Source organism: Helianthus annuus, chromosome 8 (assembly GCF_002127325.2).
Source record: "Helianthus annuus cultivar XRQ/B chromosome 8, HanXRQr2.0-SUNRISE, whole genome shotgun sequence".
Taxonomy (NCBI): Eukaryota; Viridiplantae; Streptophyta; class Magnoliopsida; order Asterales; family Asteraceae; genus Helianthus; species Helianthus annuus.
In genome coordinates, this window is record NC_035440.2 from 164,443,672 (window position 1) to 164,462,569 (window position 18,898).

Here is an 18,898-nt window from a genome sequence, read left to right on the forward strand (position 1 = left end):
ATTAGATCAATATTCTTTATATTATTATATTAATATTAATATTAATAATCAATAACAAAAGGAAAAAATAGCGCATGAGATTTAGTAGAATCTTTTATTAGTAAAAATTATATATTTTCTTGCAAGAATAAGTAAACATATAGAATAAGAGTTAATCTTTTTTATAGTTGAGGGTTTAGGTTCAAATGGTAATTAAAACCATTACATTTAAGGTAAAGAGTAAATTACAAGTTTTGTCCTTTATGTTTGTCCCAAATTTCAGGCGCTGTCCTTTATCTTTAAAATTGATGACTTTTGTACTTAATGTTTGAAAATGTTGCACGTTATGTCCTTTAGGGCAAACCCAGTTAGAATTTTCTGTTAAGTTATGTCACATGAGGGTAGAATAGTCATTTCCCCTCCCATAAATAAAAAAACTAAGAAACTGATAAAATATAATAGTGTCTCCCCCACTCACCCACCAGTCCACCCACCAACCATACGCCGCCATCTGCATCTACCTTAATCAAACCCTAATTTCCTAAATCCATCACCACTACCCTTTCAACACCACACATACCAAATTTAAATTCAAGTTCATAATCAAGTTGTAGATCTGAACTACATCACACCTATATATAATAAGCCGTCATTATTGAATTTGATGAATTGAAAGCAAGTAGCCAACCAAGAGAATTAAATTGAAGATAATCAATCAGATCGAAAATATCAAAAGGTCAAAGGGATGTGTTCTTGGGCAACTGCTGAATAAAAAAAAGGATTTTTTTTTGTTGGGTCACGAAGATCAAACTTGGTGAAGGGGAAGTTGGTAAAAAGGGCACAGCTACACTCACCGTCGTTCGCCGGCCAAGAAAAAATTACCGTCGTTCACCGTCATTTGCAGATCTGACCGAAACCACAGAGCCTTCGTGAAGCAACCGGTTTGATTCCTCAACGCCACCATCACCATCCACCCAATTGGTTTTTCTTCTGCTCTAATTGATGTAACTGATTCAGATTTTAGTGATGATTTGTCATGTCTGGATTTAAAAGTCATGTCTGGTTTTTCTTTTGCTCTAGGGTTTTTTATGGCGGCGTTCTGATGATTGTGCAAGAGTGTCGGAGAAGAAGATGACGGTGGTGGTGGTGTGCTCTGATGATGGTGGTACAGGAGTGTTGGCGGTGGTGGTTGCCTGAATGGTTGTTTCCTAGAGAGAGAGAATGGGCTTGAATAGGGTGTGGTAGTTATGGGTGAGGGTGGGTGGACGGTTGTGAGGGCGGTGGGGGTGGTGGTCGCTGTGAGGGAGGTGGTGGCTATGGGTTCTTGGCTGAAATCTATAGAAACAGAGAGGAGTGATAAGGGGTAGAGGAGAAAGCAGGTCATATATAATACTTGTTTTCTAATTTATTTTCCTTTTTTTATTAAAATAATTTTGATTATATAGGCAAAAAGACCAACTTGCCCTTAGGTAGCCAGATTTAACAAAAAAAATTAACTAAGTTAGGGCTAAAGGACGTAACGTGCAACATTTTCAAACATTAAGTACAAAAGTCATTAATTTTAAAGGTAAAGGACAGCGCCTGAAATTTGAGACAAATATAAAGGACAAAACTTGTAATTTACTCTAAGGTAAATTCAATAGAAAAAAAAAAAGAGTTAATCCTTAAATCCTTTTTTGAAAACAATGTAACGTTTGTAAATGCATAAATAGCCCCCACACGCCAAACATACGTTTATAAGCAATGATAAACATGTGAATTAATATAAACAAACCATTATATTGCAGTAACCACCCTATAAAACATGACTCCTCCTTCACCTTTCTCTTCTCAACCCCACATTTTCCGTCCGTTAATTTTCATCATCACCACCACCACCGCCCTATACAATGAACCCGGAAGCAGTAGCAAACAACCGCGCCTCCAAAACACGCCTCCAGAAACAAGCTCCGGCCACTCTCCACCTCCATCAGTTCCCTAGCAAAGAACCTCAAGAAGATATGTCAAAAACTGTGATTCCGTTATTATCTCCAGTCGTACTCTCGCCTGCTTCTTTGCCAGAAGCCGGTAATCATATGGGATACTCATTTCCAACACCTGACAATGGTGAAGTGAAAAGGACTCATGAGATTGCGATTGGAAAAAATCCTCAGGTGCAACAAAATAGCAGTGGTGACGTCTCCCAATGGCAACATCCGGCCATGTCGATGATGGATACGACATCTCTCTATTCTTGCTTCGAGTCGAAATGCACCATCCGTCCTCGTAACCAATGATTTATGTGTGTTTTTTCTAGGAACATGTTTTTGTCCATTGATATGTGTTCATTGTTCGGTTTTTCTGCAATGTTTATGGTAGTTTTAAACTTTTAATATGGTTGATTTCTTATTTAGTTTAACATCTAAATGGAATGTATGTTTGTTTGGTGATGATGAAGTTTTCTATCTATTTGCTCTTAAAAACCTTAGCCATCTTTAAATCATTCTCCTATATATTAATTTCCCAACGATTTGAACAGTAACATCCTAATAATTAAAGGAAAGAAAGAGTAGAAGCAATAGTATCACCCTGTCATTGGTTTAAATGGGCGGCCGTCCCTCCCCATTGAACAAACCAGTTTATTATTTTATACATACTTTAAAATTACGTTTTTGCCCTGGAATAGTGTTTCTCTGCCATTGGTTCAAATGGGCGGCGAGCAATACCCATTGGACCAACCAGTTTATTATTATATATCCACTTTAAAATTACGTTTTTGCCCCCAGTTAAAAAATACGATTTTGCCTCAACTTCAAAATACGTTTACCCTTTTGCCCCGAACTAAAAAATATGATTTCGCTCTCGGTAAAAAATTACACTTTTACCCTCAGCCAAAATTACGTTTTCGCCCAAGTTCAAAATAAAATTTTGTTTTTCCCCCGGCTCAAAATTACGATTTTACACCAGTTTATTATTTTATACCTACGTTAAAATTATGGTTTTGCCCACAGTTTAAAATTACGTATTTGCCCACAGTTCAAAATAAATTTATGCTTTTGCCCCCAGTTAAAATTTACGAATTTCCCCTCGGTTCAAAATTATGATATCACCCTCAATTCAAAATTACGTTTTTGCTCCCAGTGCAATATAAAAATATGGTTTTCCTCTACCTAAAAATTAGGATTTTACCTCGGAAAAAAATTTGATTTTTCCCCCAAGTAAAAATAAAAATATGACTTTGCCTCCAACTAAAAATCGTGTCAAATAGCTGCCTAACACTCTTTTTACTTTTTATTTCTAGCAAAACTATAGTACTGTTTTTTTAATTAGTTGAGAATTATTCGGCCATCGCCCCGCAACGCGAGCGAGCATCACCTAGTTGGTGTTGAAATTGTAATGTTTTAGAATATGTATAGTACTTGATATTAATGATTTAAGATTGAAAACATAACATTTAAATTGAAAATAATAAATAAATACTTTGTTAGTTAGCCTTTTACGTCAGATTATGAAAAGAAAATAAAAAGGTAAAACACTACGTACCCCTTGATTATTTGTGGAAATAAACTGTATCATAAAATATTGGATTTTTAAGAATATGTTTTCATCGATTTAGATTTTAAGAGCTGGTTCTTACTGAGTTTTCATTCAAGTTTCACCCTTAAGCAAATTGCTAAGTGGATAAAAGAATAACAAATTTTCAATGTGAGGATAACTCACTTGATAGAGGCTGTTGCCTCTTAGTTGGGGAAGTATGTAAGCATTATCATTAAAAAAAATGTAAAATAAGTTACCAATAAAAATACAAGATCGTAGTACTGTTTGAGCCAACATTTTAAAGATTAAATATTTTGTTTTTAAGGGAATATAAATATTTAGCCGTGTATTTCTTCAGCTCAAACTCAAATGTTAATTATTATATTATAAAACGCAAAGATATGTTAATTACACAATGCCATGTGGATTTGTATCTACGCAAAATTCTAAAATACATCATTAACGTTTAGGTAAACTTCATTAAAAAAACGATCATTAACGTTTCTTTTTCTTAAAGGTAAACTTCATTAAAAAAAAAAACGAAACCAACTCGAAACCGAGCGGCCAACCCTAATTACATATTTACAAAATTACACCACGACTCCCAAGAGACATTCCTATTCTTCGACCTATTTTTATACGAAACAAAACCTAAAGATCTAATCTCGCTATAAATATCATTAATATTAACATACTTTCCCGAAAACACCAATTCATTCCTTGCTTTCCAAATACTCCAACACGCGAGAATAACGATACCATGGAACACCTCCTTCTTCTGACCATCTAACCCGCACCACCTTTGCGCCTCCAAAACATCCCAGAACGAGAAAAACACAAAATTTGGCGTCTTGCACCATGTTTGAATTCTCTGTCATATCACCGACGAAACCCAACAAGAGGTAAACAAATGCTCAACCGACTCAATCCCCATATTACATTAAGGACAACTGCTATCTCCAACATGAATATTCCTCCTTTGAAGCGCCGCCCTAGTCGGAATTCTATCCATTTTAGCTCTCCACGCAAACAAATTACATTTTTAGGCAACCATTTACACCAATCCAAAATGAAACGAGAGCTAAAATTAGAGCTCAACTCAAACAACCGCTTAACCGACCCAACCGTGATCCCGTCCGACCCAACCCCCAACCATTTCCACCTATCCTTGCGAACTGTCAACGAAACCAGATGAAGTAAACTACATAGATAGCTCCATTTAGCAAGTTCCTCATTAGAATTCGGTTCAGCCCTCTATTCCCACTTACCACTCGGATTGGACACGTGCCTAACAATCCAATCCTCGTCTCTACATTGCTTATCCATCTCCAATCGAAAAAGATTAGGAAGCTCCTCCTTCAGAGTTTTCGAAAGTAATCACGGATCCAATCAAAAAGATTATTTAACGTTTAGTCTTAGGCACCTTCATATCATCTTCACAAACCTAGCTATCACTTGAATTGATTTAAGTTAACATTCATTAAATTATCAAACTTAACTATGAATTTAGGTTGACAATCTTATACATTAACTAAGAACAAGTATGAAATCATACTTTCAACCCACATTCATTCTTCAACCACCCACATCCATTAATGTGACCTAATCTCCATGGCTTCTTCATTAGTGCTTTTAACCGACACCATTAAAGTTATTCACGGGATCATTAATGCGGTCTGATCATTATATTACTTTTTCTATTTAAGTTCAAATCGTTGACATTATCGCACATACAACAATGGTTTTTGATTTAGACAATGTTTTTGATTCATTTAATTCTTTCCGCACACGTGCTATTTGACAAAACTTCGCCTTGGATTTCGATATTAATGAAGCCCGAATATCGGTTATTTCACATGTACCATGTTTGTAACCTAAAATTCTTGGATTTTGTGAGAAATGAACCCTAGTCTCCGTTTGTTCATTGTATTGCTATCTTTTTACCATATTATTTTAACAATGTTATCTAGCATACCCTATCAAGCATTAATCTTCAAAGATCTTCCAATAGTTAAACATCATTTTTCATGTACTATGTTTCTTGTTACGCACAATTTATTTATCTGTGTTCCATTTTCTTTCCAAACATTTGTTAATTAAACGTTAAGTAGAGTGTGTTCTAATTCAAGCTAAACACTGTTGAAAATTCAATAGAATTCCATTCAAATTAGGGCATTTTTTCCATAAGTGGCATTGAGTTATGGTAATGTACGGGTGCTATGAAGAATCAAATTAATTCCAACTAAACAATATTGATACTATGTGGTTTTTTATTAATATAAAACACATATTGATATCTTCTATTATGATTTTATTTTTTGGGTTTTTTTAGAATTCGACTAAAACACTAACTGGAACTGAACAATATTAATTTAACCTCCTAGATATTAAAGAAAGGAGGACGTCAATAAAAAAGAGAGGTTAGTTAAACAAAGCTCCAACTGGTCGTCATGCCTAAATCATAAATATGCAGTTGAAAATACTCCAGCTAAAGTAATACGAATTAAATCTAACATGATTCCAAATAGAAAAACTTCAATCATATCAATTTGTTTGAAGGAATAAAATATAGGTAACATTTGTACCGAAATATGAATTCAAATTACGATGAATCTCAATAACCAAGAATTGGTAATTAACACCATAAGTAACTAGAAATATACAGAATTTCGCTAAAAGATTTCCTTTTATGAATTGTGCAATTAATTTCAAATAAGTTGTATCTTGTTCAGACCAATAAATAGAGCTGAGGTAAAGACACTTATCTTGTACTAGCTAGCACTCTGTATAGCTACAATATCCAAATGTAAAGACACCTGCGTATTTAACTTTTAAAAAAGAAATAACGAACATAGGCCATTAAAGAAAAATCAAATTAAATAGATTGATGACGCAATTTATTTACGATAGAAGAGTTAAAAATAAAACATAAAACTTATAATTAATAAACCCGGAAGTAGTAGCAAACAACACATTAACTATTATTTTAATTAAGTATATTTGTACATGAATTCTATGCAATAGTTTCGAATTTGCCCTCATTTAATAAATTTCTCTAAATTAAAACATTAGATAATGCAAATGAGATTACTTAATTAAAACATTAAGTATTATTTTAGATAGTCCCTATGGTTTGCTCCGATTTCACCTTTAGTCCCTTCATTTTCAAATTACAGCTATAGTCCCCAACTTTGGCAAATTCGTTCTCGGATAGTCCCTAAAGCGGATGGATGTTAGTTTTCTCAGTTAAGTGTGTGTAAAATTACCTAAATGTCCTTAATATAAAACAAAATAAGTTAAGGTGGGGCCCACGTTTTTATTTAAAAATAATGATATTGCTGGTCAAAGTCAAGATCCTGCAACAAACCACCGTTGCAACAAACCACCATTGCAACAAACCACCATTATCACCACCCACAAACTTGTCGCCACCCACAAACGACCATCATCCATAAACCACTGCCACCCACAAACCAGCCGCCACCCACAAGCCAACCTCACCCACAAACCTGCCGACACCCACAAACCACCGCATCACCACCACGAATCTCCATTCAAGAAGCCAACAACAACCATAACCACCAGATTCGCACCACTCCTGACTTAGTTAACCCCAAAACAACACCACCGGCACAACAGAGGCCTCCGACTGTACAATGATTTGAGGCTGCGACTCTTCATCTCTAAGTTTCTACACTTCGAATGGCAACCAAGATCCGACTGTACAGATCCTTAACCGCAGCACGTGTTTTGGTTGGTGGTTTTGGAGCTCGGAGTTGGGTGGCTGACCAGAGTTGCAGCGATGGGGGTTGAGGTGGTCGAAGTTGGGTGGTCAGAGTTGGGTGGTCAGAGTTGGGTGGGGGTTGAGGGAAAACAGAAAGTTGAAGAGGTGTGGAATGGGGGTGGATGGGTTAGATATATATGTTAATGTTATAAATATTATTTTAATAACAAGGGTATTCTAGTCATTTCACATCCATTTAACACCAAAAACTAACCTCCATCCGCTTTAGGGACTATCCGAGAACGAATTTGCCAACGTTGGGGACTATAGCTGTAATTTTGAAAATGTATGGATTAAAGGTAAAATCAGATCAAACCACAGGGACTATCCGAGCAGTTTTCTCTTTTAATTATAACACTTAAGATTTAAATTTATGTTAACCATTTATATTTTTATGACGTCTAAATACGATTTACATCTAATGTTATCTTATTTAAATTAAATACTTAAGTATTTAATTAATAAATATTTATATAGTTATTATAATAATAGTACTAAAATATAATTAGTGTCTAAGACAGGTTTTATTAGATTGTGCTCACCAGCAGGGCCTTAGTGACATCTGTTGAATTGCGCATGCAAATCTACTAGGTTAATCAAGTGTTACCTTATTTACATACTTAAGTACACAATTAATAAATAATAATAGTGGTAGCGGTAATGGTAGTAATGGTAACAGTCGCAACTACTACCGCAACAACATTAGTAATAGTAAAATAGCAGTAGCAGTAGTATTAGTACCCAAATATAATTAGGCATTATTTTGTTTAAATACTTAATTGTATAATTACTAAATATTATAACAAGATATGGAGCCACCATACTTTTTGTAAATGGAAATAAGGGATTCTTTCCTTACCAGCCATCTCTACATCCCCACTTTTCTCTCTTCTTCATTGTAGATCTAGGATCAAGAGGGAGAACAAGATGTGATTCTCGTTCTCTTATATAAAGCGATTCAAATAACTCCAGCAGTTTGCCCATGGCTCTATAGCCTTGTGGCATCTTGTGGGTGGGATAAGGCTTTAGGACCAATAGGTCCTGAGATATTTATTGGGTTTCCTTCTAAATTGGTGTATATGCATTATGCCTAGTGGAGATGGATATGATCGAGTGGTTCCGTTGATGGCACGATGATACTCCAGTGGTCCGTCAGTGATTCAAATTTGCCGTTAAAAAAAAAAAAAAAAACTCGAGCGGTGATTCCGTGTTTCTTCAAATACCAAACCAATATATAACTATAAGGCAATATACAACAACAATAAACACAACAAACAACTAAAACACCATGTACTACTTGTTATGCAACAAAATGTTGTAAATTTATAATATGAAAATAATAATAATAATAATAATAATAATAATAATAATAATAATAATAATAATAGTAGTAGTAGCAGCAGCAGTAGTAACAGTAGCAGCAGCAGTAGTAGCGGTAGTAGTAATGATGTTAGTAGTAGCAGCAGCATCAGACAACCAAATTTAGCTAAAATATTAAAGTTTTGAATAAAAAATTAAAGATGGTCACACTATTAATGTGTTAAGTTTATATCAACTAAATCCTTTTGATTTTAGTGAAATTGCAAAACTGTAAAAATACTAAACCCAAGAGTAACGTGGTTATATTTCTCACCTGCCGCAAAGCACACTCTTTCCTACAAGTAAATATATATGAAATGTAACCACAAAATTTATAATGATAATATTCTAACATTTTTTTTTATCTCTTCATCTTTTATTTCTACTTTTATAAATTACAAGAGTATTGTCTATAAAAAAAATAACATTTTCGTTATCTTAAACTATATGTTATTTTATATTTATACTAGGTTAGAACCCCATGTATTACACGGGTTGAATAAATGTAATTTTTATATATTAAATAATAAAAAGTTATATCTATATGAACCCCGTATATTGTACGTGTTAAATAAATGTAATTTTATATATCAAAGAATAAAAAAAGTTATATCTTTAAAAACCATGTGTATTACACAGATTAAATAAATGTAATTTTGTATCAAAAGAGATTAGAGCTTTAAAAAAAACCACAATTTGACTCCACTCAGATCGAAACAAAATTTACAAAACATTCATAAAATAATTACAAAAACATATTATATTTGATCTGACTCGTTTCACAAAAAAGTTTACGTCAAAACATACACCAACTCGTATTTATACAGAAACATACATAAAAATATATTCACGTAAAATATGTTTTTTTAAAGAAAACGTATTATATTTAACCTGACTCGTTTCCAGAAAAGTTTTACGTCGAAATGTAGAGCAAATCAAATTTATACAGATACGTACATAAAAATATGCACGTAAAAAATTAGTTTTTCTTAAGTAAAGGAGGTATAGCGGTAAAATAGTACCAAGTAGCATTAATGCCACACAGCTGCTAGCGACCACCAACATTAGAAGAGCTCGTACAAATAAAATAAATATTAAAGTAAAAAATAACACCGAATGAAAAACAAACGTAAAATCGTTGAATCACGCACGCCCGTTGCGGCGTGTTGATGTGAAAAAAATAGACATAAACGTAAAATGTAGAAAAAATAACTAAGTCGATTTAGGACCCGCGCATTGCGACGAACTTGTCAAACGGAGAAAAATAGACGCGTTGCGACTGGCCTGTTAAACGGGAAAAACAGACGAAAAAACATTGAACCCCACATACACGTTGCGGCGTGTTAACTCACAAAATCTAAAACGAAAAGTAAAATGAAAAACTTGCGAAAGATGAAAAGCATGGGGGTACAAAGTTAAAAATAAAAAGTGTTGGGGTTACGTTGTAAAAGATGAAAAGCTTTGGGTTAAAAATAAAAAAAGTCAAGGGGTTAAAATGCAAAAGATAAAAACCTTTAGTTTAAAAGTGCAAAATGCAATTTTTTTTGAAAACCCCCCGATACACATATTACAACAACATAAAGCAAAAACATGTTGCTAATTTATATGTTGGAAATTTTGTATATTAAATACTAAAAACGTCGTATCTTTAAAAAACCTGTGTATAGTCGGGTTGAAAAATCTACCAAATAATAAAAAAAAATTGTATCCTTAAAAACCTCGTGTATTACACGTGTTGAATAAATCTTATTTTACATATCAAATGATAAAAAGTTATATCTTTAAAAACTTCATGTATTACACGGGTTATATAAATGTAACTTTGTATAGTAAATAAAAAAAGCTATATTTTTAAAAACCCTTATATCTTTAAAAAGTTCATGTATTACACGTGTTATATAAATGTAACTTTGTATAGTAAATAAAGAAAATTATATTTTTTAACACCTCGCGTTTTATACGAGTTGAATAAATATAATTTTGTATACAAATAATAAAAAAAGTTATATTTTTAATAAATTAGGATAACATTTAATATTAATTTATTATTTACATATTTAATATAAGACAAGTAGGAAAGAGAGGTGTTTGCTTTAAAAATATTAAATTATTAATTATTTAGTTAATATAAGATAAGTATAAATTTGATAATAACTTCAAAAATTGTTTTCTTTTATTAAAGTAGATAGATTCTTAGAAGAATAAGCATGCATATAAAATAAGAGTCATTTTTTTTTTAAACTAATGCGACTTTGAAAATGCCAAAATAGCCACCACACACAAAATATACGTTTATAAGCAATGATAATCATGTGAATTGAAATAAACCGTTATATTGCACTAACCACCCTTTAAAACATGACTCTTCTTCACCTTTCTCTTCTTAACCCCACATTTTCCGTCCGTTAATTTTCATCATCATCACCACCACCACCGCAACCACCACTTTCACCGCCCTATACAATGAACCGGCCAGAAGCAGTAGCAAACAACCACGCCTCCAAAACACGCCTCCAGAAACAAGCTCCGGCCACTCTCCACCTCCATCAATTCCCTAGCAAAGAACCTCAAGATACGTCAAAAACTGTGATTCCGTTATTATCTCCAGTCGTACTCTCGCCTACTTCTTTATCAGAAGCCGGTAATCATACGGGATACTCATTACCAACACCTGACAATGGTGTAGTGAAAATGATTCATGAGATTGCAATTGGAAACAATCCTCAGGTGCAACAAAATAGCAGTGGTGACGGCTCCCAATGGCAACATCCGGCCATGTCGATGATGGATACGACATCTCTCTATTCTTGCTTCAAGTCGAAATGCACCATCCATCCTCGTAACCAATGATCTATGTGTTTTTTTCTAGGAACATGTTTTTGTCCATTGATATGTGTTCATTGTTCGGTTTTTCTGCAATGTTTATTGTAGTTTTAATATGGTTTTTGGTTCAAAAATGGATAATTTCTCATTTATTTAAACACCTAAATGGAATGATGATCTTCGTTTGGAGATGAAATTTTGTATCTATTTTGTATTGAAAAACTTAGCCATCTTTAAATCACATGTGTTGAGAAATTATAATTAATATTTTAGAATATTTTGTCATTAAGTTAACTTACATAAATCAACTAAAACGAATTAAATTAATAAATGCATTCTGGTACTTTTTTTTCTTGGTACTTAATTAAATAATTAATGATTTAAGATATAAGATTGAAAACATACCATTTGACTTGAAGAAACATACTTTGTTAGTGTATTGAGATGTACTATGCATGATATTTTGTGTAAAATAAAAATGGAGGAATATTTGGTATCTTTTTATCGCTTGATTTGAAAAGAGATAATGCATATAGTTCAATTGAGCTGATATTTATAGGACACGTACAATATAAAGGAATCAAATTTGGAATTTATGATATACCTGATTTCAGAAAATATTTATGTTTGGTTTGTAAGCTTGTTAGAAAAAGTTGAAGAGCGATGGTTGCTACCCTCTAAATTTTACGACTGGTTTTTCTAAATACATTGACCTTATATATGTTACAAGAAATTGTTTACATCACATGTATTCAAAGCTCAACACTCCAAATAATTTAGAGAAAATTACGAATATAGCCAAGACCAGGGTTAAATTACGAAAATAGCCACCTCATGCGTCCTTGGAGTGGCGCATCACGGATTCAAATGCGTGGGATGCGTCTGGAAGTCTTGGGATGAGTCTTTGGGGCGAAACCCAATAGAAAATGGACACGTGGCGGCAGACTCATACGTCCTTGGAGTGGCGCATCACGGATTCAAATGCGTGGGATGCGTCTGGAAGTCTTGAGATGCGTCTTTGGAGCGAAACCCAATAGAAAATGGACACGTGGCGGCAGACTCCTCCAAGGGGTCAGGCAGACTCTTCCAAGAGGTCAGGCAGACTCTTCGAAGGGGTCAGGCCTGACGCCTTGGATCTCACACTCGGAGGAGTCTGCCTGACTCATTGGAGGAGTCTGTCTGACCCCTTGGAGGAGTCTGTCTGACCCCTTGGAGGAGTCTGCCACCACGTGTCCATTTTCTATTGGGTTTCGCTCCAAAGACGCATCCCATTGTTTCCAGACGCATCCCGCGCATTTGGATCCGTGATGCGCCACTCCAAGGACGCATGAGGTGGCTATTTTTGTAAGTCAACCCTGGCCTTTGGCTATTTTCGTAATTTTCTCAATAATTTATATGGCAGTAGGTTCAAAATACAAATTTCTTTTTATAACCAGTGATTTAAATTGTTCTTCGTTACATTACAAAAGATATAATAGTGGAAAAAGAATGAAAATCTTATATTCCTTAATGAGCTTCTTATTAAAGATCATGTGTGAGTTTTGCCATCTTAAACACACATCACACACTCGTAGGAAATTGCTAAGGCTATAGGGCGTGGTCATGATCCATAAGACCACTATTACCCTTTACGCCAGTGTCATGTCATCTCATTCTCATCCACAATCCAAATCCATCATTCTACATGGTGTGGTCATTACCTAAACCACCATCCACATTTTTTTAAGATTTATTTTGTGGTAAATATATTTAACCAATTAAGGAATGGGAGGTACATGGTTGTTATGCTTTAATCCATGCTAACCATGACTGTTCACATAGCTCGCCGCTCGACGCTCGTTCGGAAATTGCTCGGAAAATACTCGTTCGATTTGACGCTCGGTTGTAAACGAGCCGCTCTGCTCGGTTCGGTTTGTAAACATGCCAAGCATGAGCAAAGGTCCGCTCGGCTCGGTTCGGCTCGAATTATTATTTTAATTAGTATATATATATACATATACATATACATATACACATACATCTATAAACATTTATATACACATATATATACACAAATATAAATTATACATATATATACACAAACACCTATATATACGCACACATACACATACATATATACTTAAATATAAATTAAATTTATAGTTTTGTATGTACCAATCTATTAGATCTTGGTCAACTATATACAAAGTTACAACTATATCTATACGTACTAGCCTAACCACGCCAATAAAAAATTAAAATCAAAACTAAAGTTAAACCCTAAACGATAAACGACAGTCTGTTTATCACCTTAGTGTTTCATGTCGTTACCCTAAGTTGTTCTCCTGCTCTCAACGTAATTGTTCGTTCAATATGATCATCGCCTCGTCAGCCACAACCTTTTTATTCATAAGAAAAATATTATGCCATGAAAAATGCATGTTTTTAAAAACATAAAAACTTGAGACCCAACATTGTCACTATCTCTCTCAACAAATTTAAATTGGGCGACACGGTTGTCCAAATAGCTCGAACTTCGCTCGACGCTTGCTCGGAATTTTTACTGCTCGAAAAATGCTCGCTTGATTTGATGCTCGGTTTTAAATGAGCTGCTCCGCTCGGTTCGGTTTGTAAACGAGCCAAGAACGAGTAAAGGTCCGCTCAATTCGGCTCAGCTCGTGAACCACATTATCCACCATCTAGATGACAATCCATGACCCATTCCCATACCCCTTAACCTAAGTGGATACAAAAATACTTAAATATTAATACAAGAACGTAGTACTTTGTGAGTCAACATTTTAGGAAACAAATATTTTGTTTTCTCTTTTGTAAGTAAACACCTACTAAACAAGTATAATTTATTTAGCCGTGTATTTCTTCGGCTTAAAACTCTTAAGTGTTAATTGTTAAAATACACATAGATATGTCAATGTCAGTGATAATGCACATGTGTATACACGTAAAATATCTAAAATACATTATTAAACAGTATAACTATATATGTCTAAGTTTCTTAGAACTCTAAAACACACTAGTAAAAGTTTATACAGTATGCGTAGGTTAGAAGAATATGTTGAGGTTATTGATAATGTATATGTGTAGATACGTGTAGGTACGTGTATGAATTTCATAAAAAAACATGTTTAAAAAAGAAAAATAAAACGATTGGTTGGTGATTCTCAACTTAATTATCTCGTTTCTCTGGCTCCCCTTGTGTCTTGCAAATCATCTATCATAATCTCTGAGTCTCGAGGCTATTATGTCCTTTTACCGTAGCTGGAGTTGTTTCGATTCTCCTTTTCCCCGAATGTAACCGACATCGGAGTCATCCGCCATCGTTTACCTCCTTTCTTCTCGGATTAGGATCACTGCCGTACAACTGTTGTTCTATCTGCTCAAAACTTTCGGTTTCATATATGTTTCATTTGTCATTCAGGTATCACAAGAACAATATTACAGAAATATTAATACAATATTGAGCATCAAACTGTGATGCGTTTGGTTTACGAATATTTCTAAAGGAATTGGAATTTGTCAAAGAAGTTGGAATCTGAAGGAACTGGATTTGGAATTTGGAATTCGAAATTTGGCAAAAGGATTTTTTTTTTATTCAAAGGACCTTAAATCTATTTAAGGAATTTGAATTTGTAATTAATTTGGGTGACAAAACAATAATACACAAATTGGAATGTATCACGACAAACATCGCCTACCGGTGATACTGCCGCCACCTCCACCCTTGCCACCCCCAAAAGAAAAGAGTGAAGCATCTTCTGCTGGGAAAATACATATATTGGCTCATAATAATTTGAACATGTTTTGTTTAAATTATCTAAAAAAGGCCACAAGCAATTTCAAGCATAATATGAGGTCAATGATAGGTGGAGGAGAATTTGGGGAGGTTTTTGAAGGAGAATTTGTCATAAGGCATTACTCCTCGTACCAAATTTGTGAGGACCGCCGAAGGGTTGCCATAAAGAAATTTCGTCACTACAAGATTCGAAAATGCATGAATGCGAATGGCATTATAAAGGTGAAATGCATTAATTTTCTTTCTTATATGTGCAGACAAAAAGATATATAGTGTACTTATTCATGAAAATAATGAATATTGGTAACTAACATATGGACCTAATGAACATATGTGGTTGCAGGTTGTTGATATGGCATTCTTAAGAGAATTTAATCATCCGAACATTGTTAAGGTTCTAGGCTACTGCTTTGAAGACGAAACACTATACCTTATCTACGAATTCATGGCGAATGGAAGCTTAGATTCTCACCTTTTCACAAGTATGTATAAGAAACTAAATGAATAATTAAGTGGATGCAGAATGTGACCTATGCGTCGTTTTCAGAAGACAAAATACCACTTCCATGGAAGGCGAGAGTGAAAATCGCAATGGGAATAGCTGATGCCCTTTTGCACTTGCACACAACACAGAATCAGGTTGATGATTTCTCCATAAAGATACATCAGATATTGCTGGACAAGGTAATTTCCGTTATTTATGATGCAACTATATATGACAACCAGCGTTTTTGTTTCTCATTTTAGTTGGTGCGGAATGTAGGACTTCAATGCAAAGATTTCTGACTTTGAATCTGCAATTCTAGTATATGGGGGTTCTTTCAATAAGATTAAACATTGTCGTAAGTTCCTTCTATGTCGTCTCTCCTAGTTTTCGTACATGTTGAAATCTAACAAGACGATACCAATATCAGATAACTCTAAATACGAGGGCATTGTCCGTTCTTTCGGAGTATTATTGATACAACTAATAACTGGTGAACGTATTAGTGACATCGGTATTGCGAATCTACGACAAAACATGTGGGATCCGAAAGGAGAAATTAGAAAAGAGAGCTTGAGGAGAGCAATGGATCCACGCCTGCATAACATAGATAACACTACAATTATGGAGGCAATGAAATTAGCACTCGATTGCGTTGCTATTCCTTTTTTTCGTTTGAAGAAAGCAGCGGATGTATTAACACAAATCTATACTCATATCATAAAATGTGATGTGCCTAATTAGCTGATATAGATCTCATGGTCTAAAAAGACAAGTTATCACTTAAATACTTATATGAGTATGGGTAACTAAGGTCGTCTCTCTAGGGAAATTTTGGAAAGTGTTTGATCAATTATCAGAAATATAAAAGCAGTTTGGAGTTTTAAGTAGAGAATTCTGATTGAGAAAGTTATCAGTTTAAAAAAAAAAAAAAAAACAACCCCGTTGGGAATTCAGGTTCTAAGTTTCACACAAAACTTGTTTAGTTAATTGGACACCTGAACCATTAATATTAGTGAAGAATCCTTACCAATTATCTGGTAACCAAGATAAAAGAAGCAAAACTTATATCTTATCGTCAAATTTAATATCGACTGATAATAAATAGAATATAAGGGTATTGAATTCATTAATGTGAGCAATAATAGACAAACCTTTCTAACTCAGCATGGGTATTAAATTCATAACCCATGAGCGGTCTAATCAAGTATACCTTATTAGACACATATAGTTTCTCATACATGTTTGATAGAGTTGTCATAACTCATAACCCCATGAGCGGTAGTCTCTTTCACGATGTTGAAAGCCACGTTCTTGGTTAAAATGCACCTGATGATTGCTAGGGCTTTTCTATCCAAGTCAACCCATTCTTCATCCTTTATCTTCTCACCGAAGAAGATCTTTCTGACTCAGCAAGTCCTCGACTTGCATCTTCCACCATCCAAAGTCATGTCCAATGAACTTCTCAATCATGTTCTTTCGGTCCTCATCCATCATCTTGACTTGAGTTTTCTAACGGAAGCAAACTGCCAAAAGTGAACTTAAAACATGAGAGCAAACTGAATCGGTGGTTCTGTCTAAGTGGCAGCGGTTTGAAAGACTTATCGGGGTTGGCTGCAGCGGTGCTTCAACAGATTCGACAAGAAGTTAGCGGCGGCTGAGAGGAACCCTAATATGCGTTTGGTAAGTAGCGGTGGTGCTCTGGCTGCCCAGAAACGACGGTCAGCGGTTTGTGTATTAGCGGCGAAACCTAAAACGACGGCTAGGTTTGCGAGGACGGTATGGCGTCTAGGGTTTTGTTTTGTGTTATCAATCAAGAGCAAGTGCTATGATAGTTGTTAGGATCACACAAGCAACACACAAACACGCATAAAACATGTAAAGGACACAAAAGATTTTACGTGGTTCAGTCGCGGACTCGCGGTGTGCAACCTACATCCATGGGGCAACGAGGGCTTTTTGTTATTGAGTGAAAATGAATTACAAGTACAAGAGTTATATTTATAGACTAAAATTATGGTTAATCCCTTGGTCAACAAGTTAACTAAACTGGGCCTAACTGATTAGGGCGCGGTCAGAAACCCTAATATGCTCTTCCTGATCTCAAACTATCTTTAAATGGGCCGAAGCCTGCATGTCTTAACACATGCAATCATTTTTGGTTTGGTTACTAAGTTGCAAGATTCAGCTACATAGACATAAGTATATTGATCATTCTAGTGACGTAGAGCTCGATTCATGTACTTACACACTGACTGTCCAATCTTTAACTAAACTAACTAGGGTGTACTAGGCACAACAGAGTGATATACTATAGATCACTTGTCAAATCAATGCAGAAATCAATCACACCAAAACGAATACAAATCACATCCTATGATTAACATATGTTAAAAGGCGTAAACATAATTATCATTCAACTAAGCTGGATTGCAACTAGTTAACTCAATGTATCGTTATATGTATTCGAATAGTTACATAGACATAACGTATGTTTGATTGATTAATTGCTTTTAGATGCCGACGGCGGATACAAATTTTGGGCACAATACGGGTTAATTAAAATTGTCCTATACATATATTTTATCTTTAGGAAACGCTTGATTACATTTCATTAGTAAGGTTGATAAGTTCATCTACTTCCAAGCAACTTTGGTTGAAGTTGGTTCAACAACTTATCGCTTACGTAATTTAAAACCCTAAAAAACATAAATTTAATTTTTAGTCACCATAAATTTAACATTTTAAAAAACCCTAGAAAAAAAAAAGTAATCAGAAATATAAAACATAGGGTGGAGATGAAAACAAACCTGAAAGGCTGAAATCACAAACTTCGATTGTCCATTAAAAAAGACCCCTTTCTTTATATTGTCCATTAAAAAACCCCTTATCTAGTATCCATGAATGGGATTAAATGGCTGCTATTGTGTGTGGGTAGGGGTGTTTATCGAATCGGATATCGAATTTTCGAATTATTCGAATAATTTTCATTTTCCCTTGAATTCGTATTCGATTCGAATTCGATTAAAACTTACCAAATATGATTTGAATTAGTATTCGAATAAAAAAGCCAATTCGTATTTGATTCGTATTCGATTAAAAATTCGAATTCGAATCGAATTCGAATAATTTCGATTTGATTCAGATTCTTTAAAAACAT

The 18,898-nt window shown here is 34.5% G+C and overlaps 2 protein-coding genes across 2 annotated transcripts; both read left to right on the forward strand.

Annotated features, from left to right (window-relative positions):
- Nucleotides 1-1,868: 1,868 nt before the first annotated feature.
- LOC110893061 lies at nucleotides 1,869-2,255 on the forward strand. Its single transcript, XM_022140183.1, has one exon. It carries the CDS (start codon nucleotides 1,869-1,871, stop codon nucleotides 2,253-2,255), a length of 387 nt encoding a protein of 128 aa, XP_021995875.1.
- Nucleotides 2,256-14,608: 12,353 nt separating this feature from the next.
- Nucleotides 14,609-18,137, forward strand: LOC110895259 (probable serine/threonine-protein kinase PBL11). The gene is made up of 5 exons (XM_022142542.2): nucleotides 14,609-15,476; nucleotides 15,598-15,736; nucleotides 15,802-15,938; nucleotides 16,018-16,096; nucleotides 16,169-18,137. Exons 1-5 carry the CDS (start codon nucleotides 15,132-15,134, stop codon nucleotides 16,480-16,482), a joined length of 1,014 nt encoding a protein of 337 aa, XP_021998234.1. The 5' UTR covers nucleotides 14,609-15,131; the 3' UTR covers nucleotides 16,483-18,137.
- Nucleotides 18,138-18,898: the final 761 nt, after the last annotated feature.

What these genes read in the sequence shown, in the direction of transcription:
- LOC110895259 (XM_022142542.2), top strand. Translation starts at nt 15,132, where the DNA reads ATGTATCACGACAAACATCGCCTACCGGTGATACTGCCGCCACCTCCA. An exon ending in ATGCGAATGGCATTATAAAG is followed by an intron (nt 15,477 to 15,597) that starts GTGAAATGCATT and finishes ATGTGGTTGCAG; the next exon opens with GTTGTTGATATGGCATTCTT. An exon ending in CAATAAGATTAAACATTGTC is followed by an intron (nt 16,097 to 16,168) that starts GTAAGTTCCTTC and finishes TACCAATATCAG; the next exon opens with ATAACTCTAAATACGAGGGC.
- LOC110893061 (XM_022140183.1), top strand. Translation starts at nt 1,869, where the DNA reads ATGAACCCGGAAGCAGTAGCAAACAACCGCGCCTCCAAAACACGCCTC.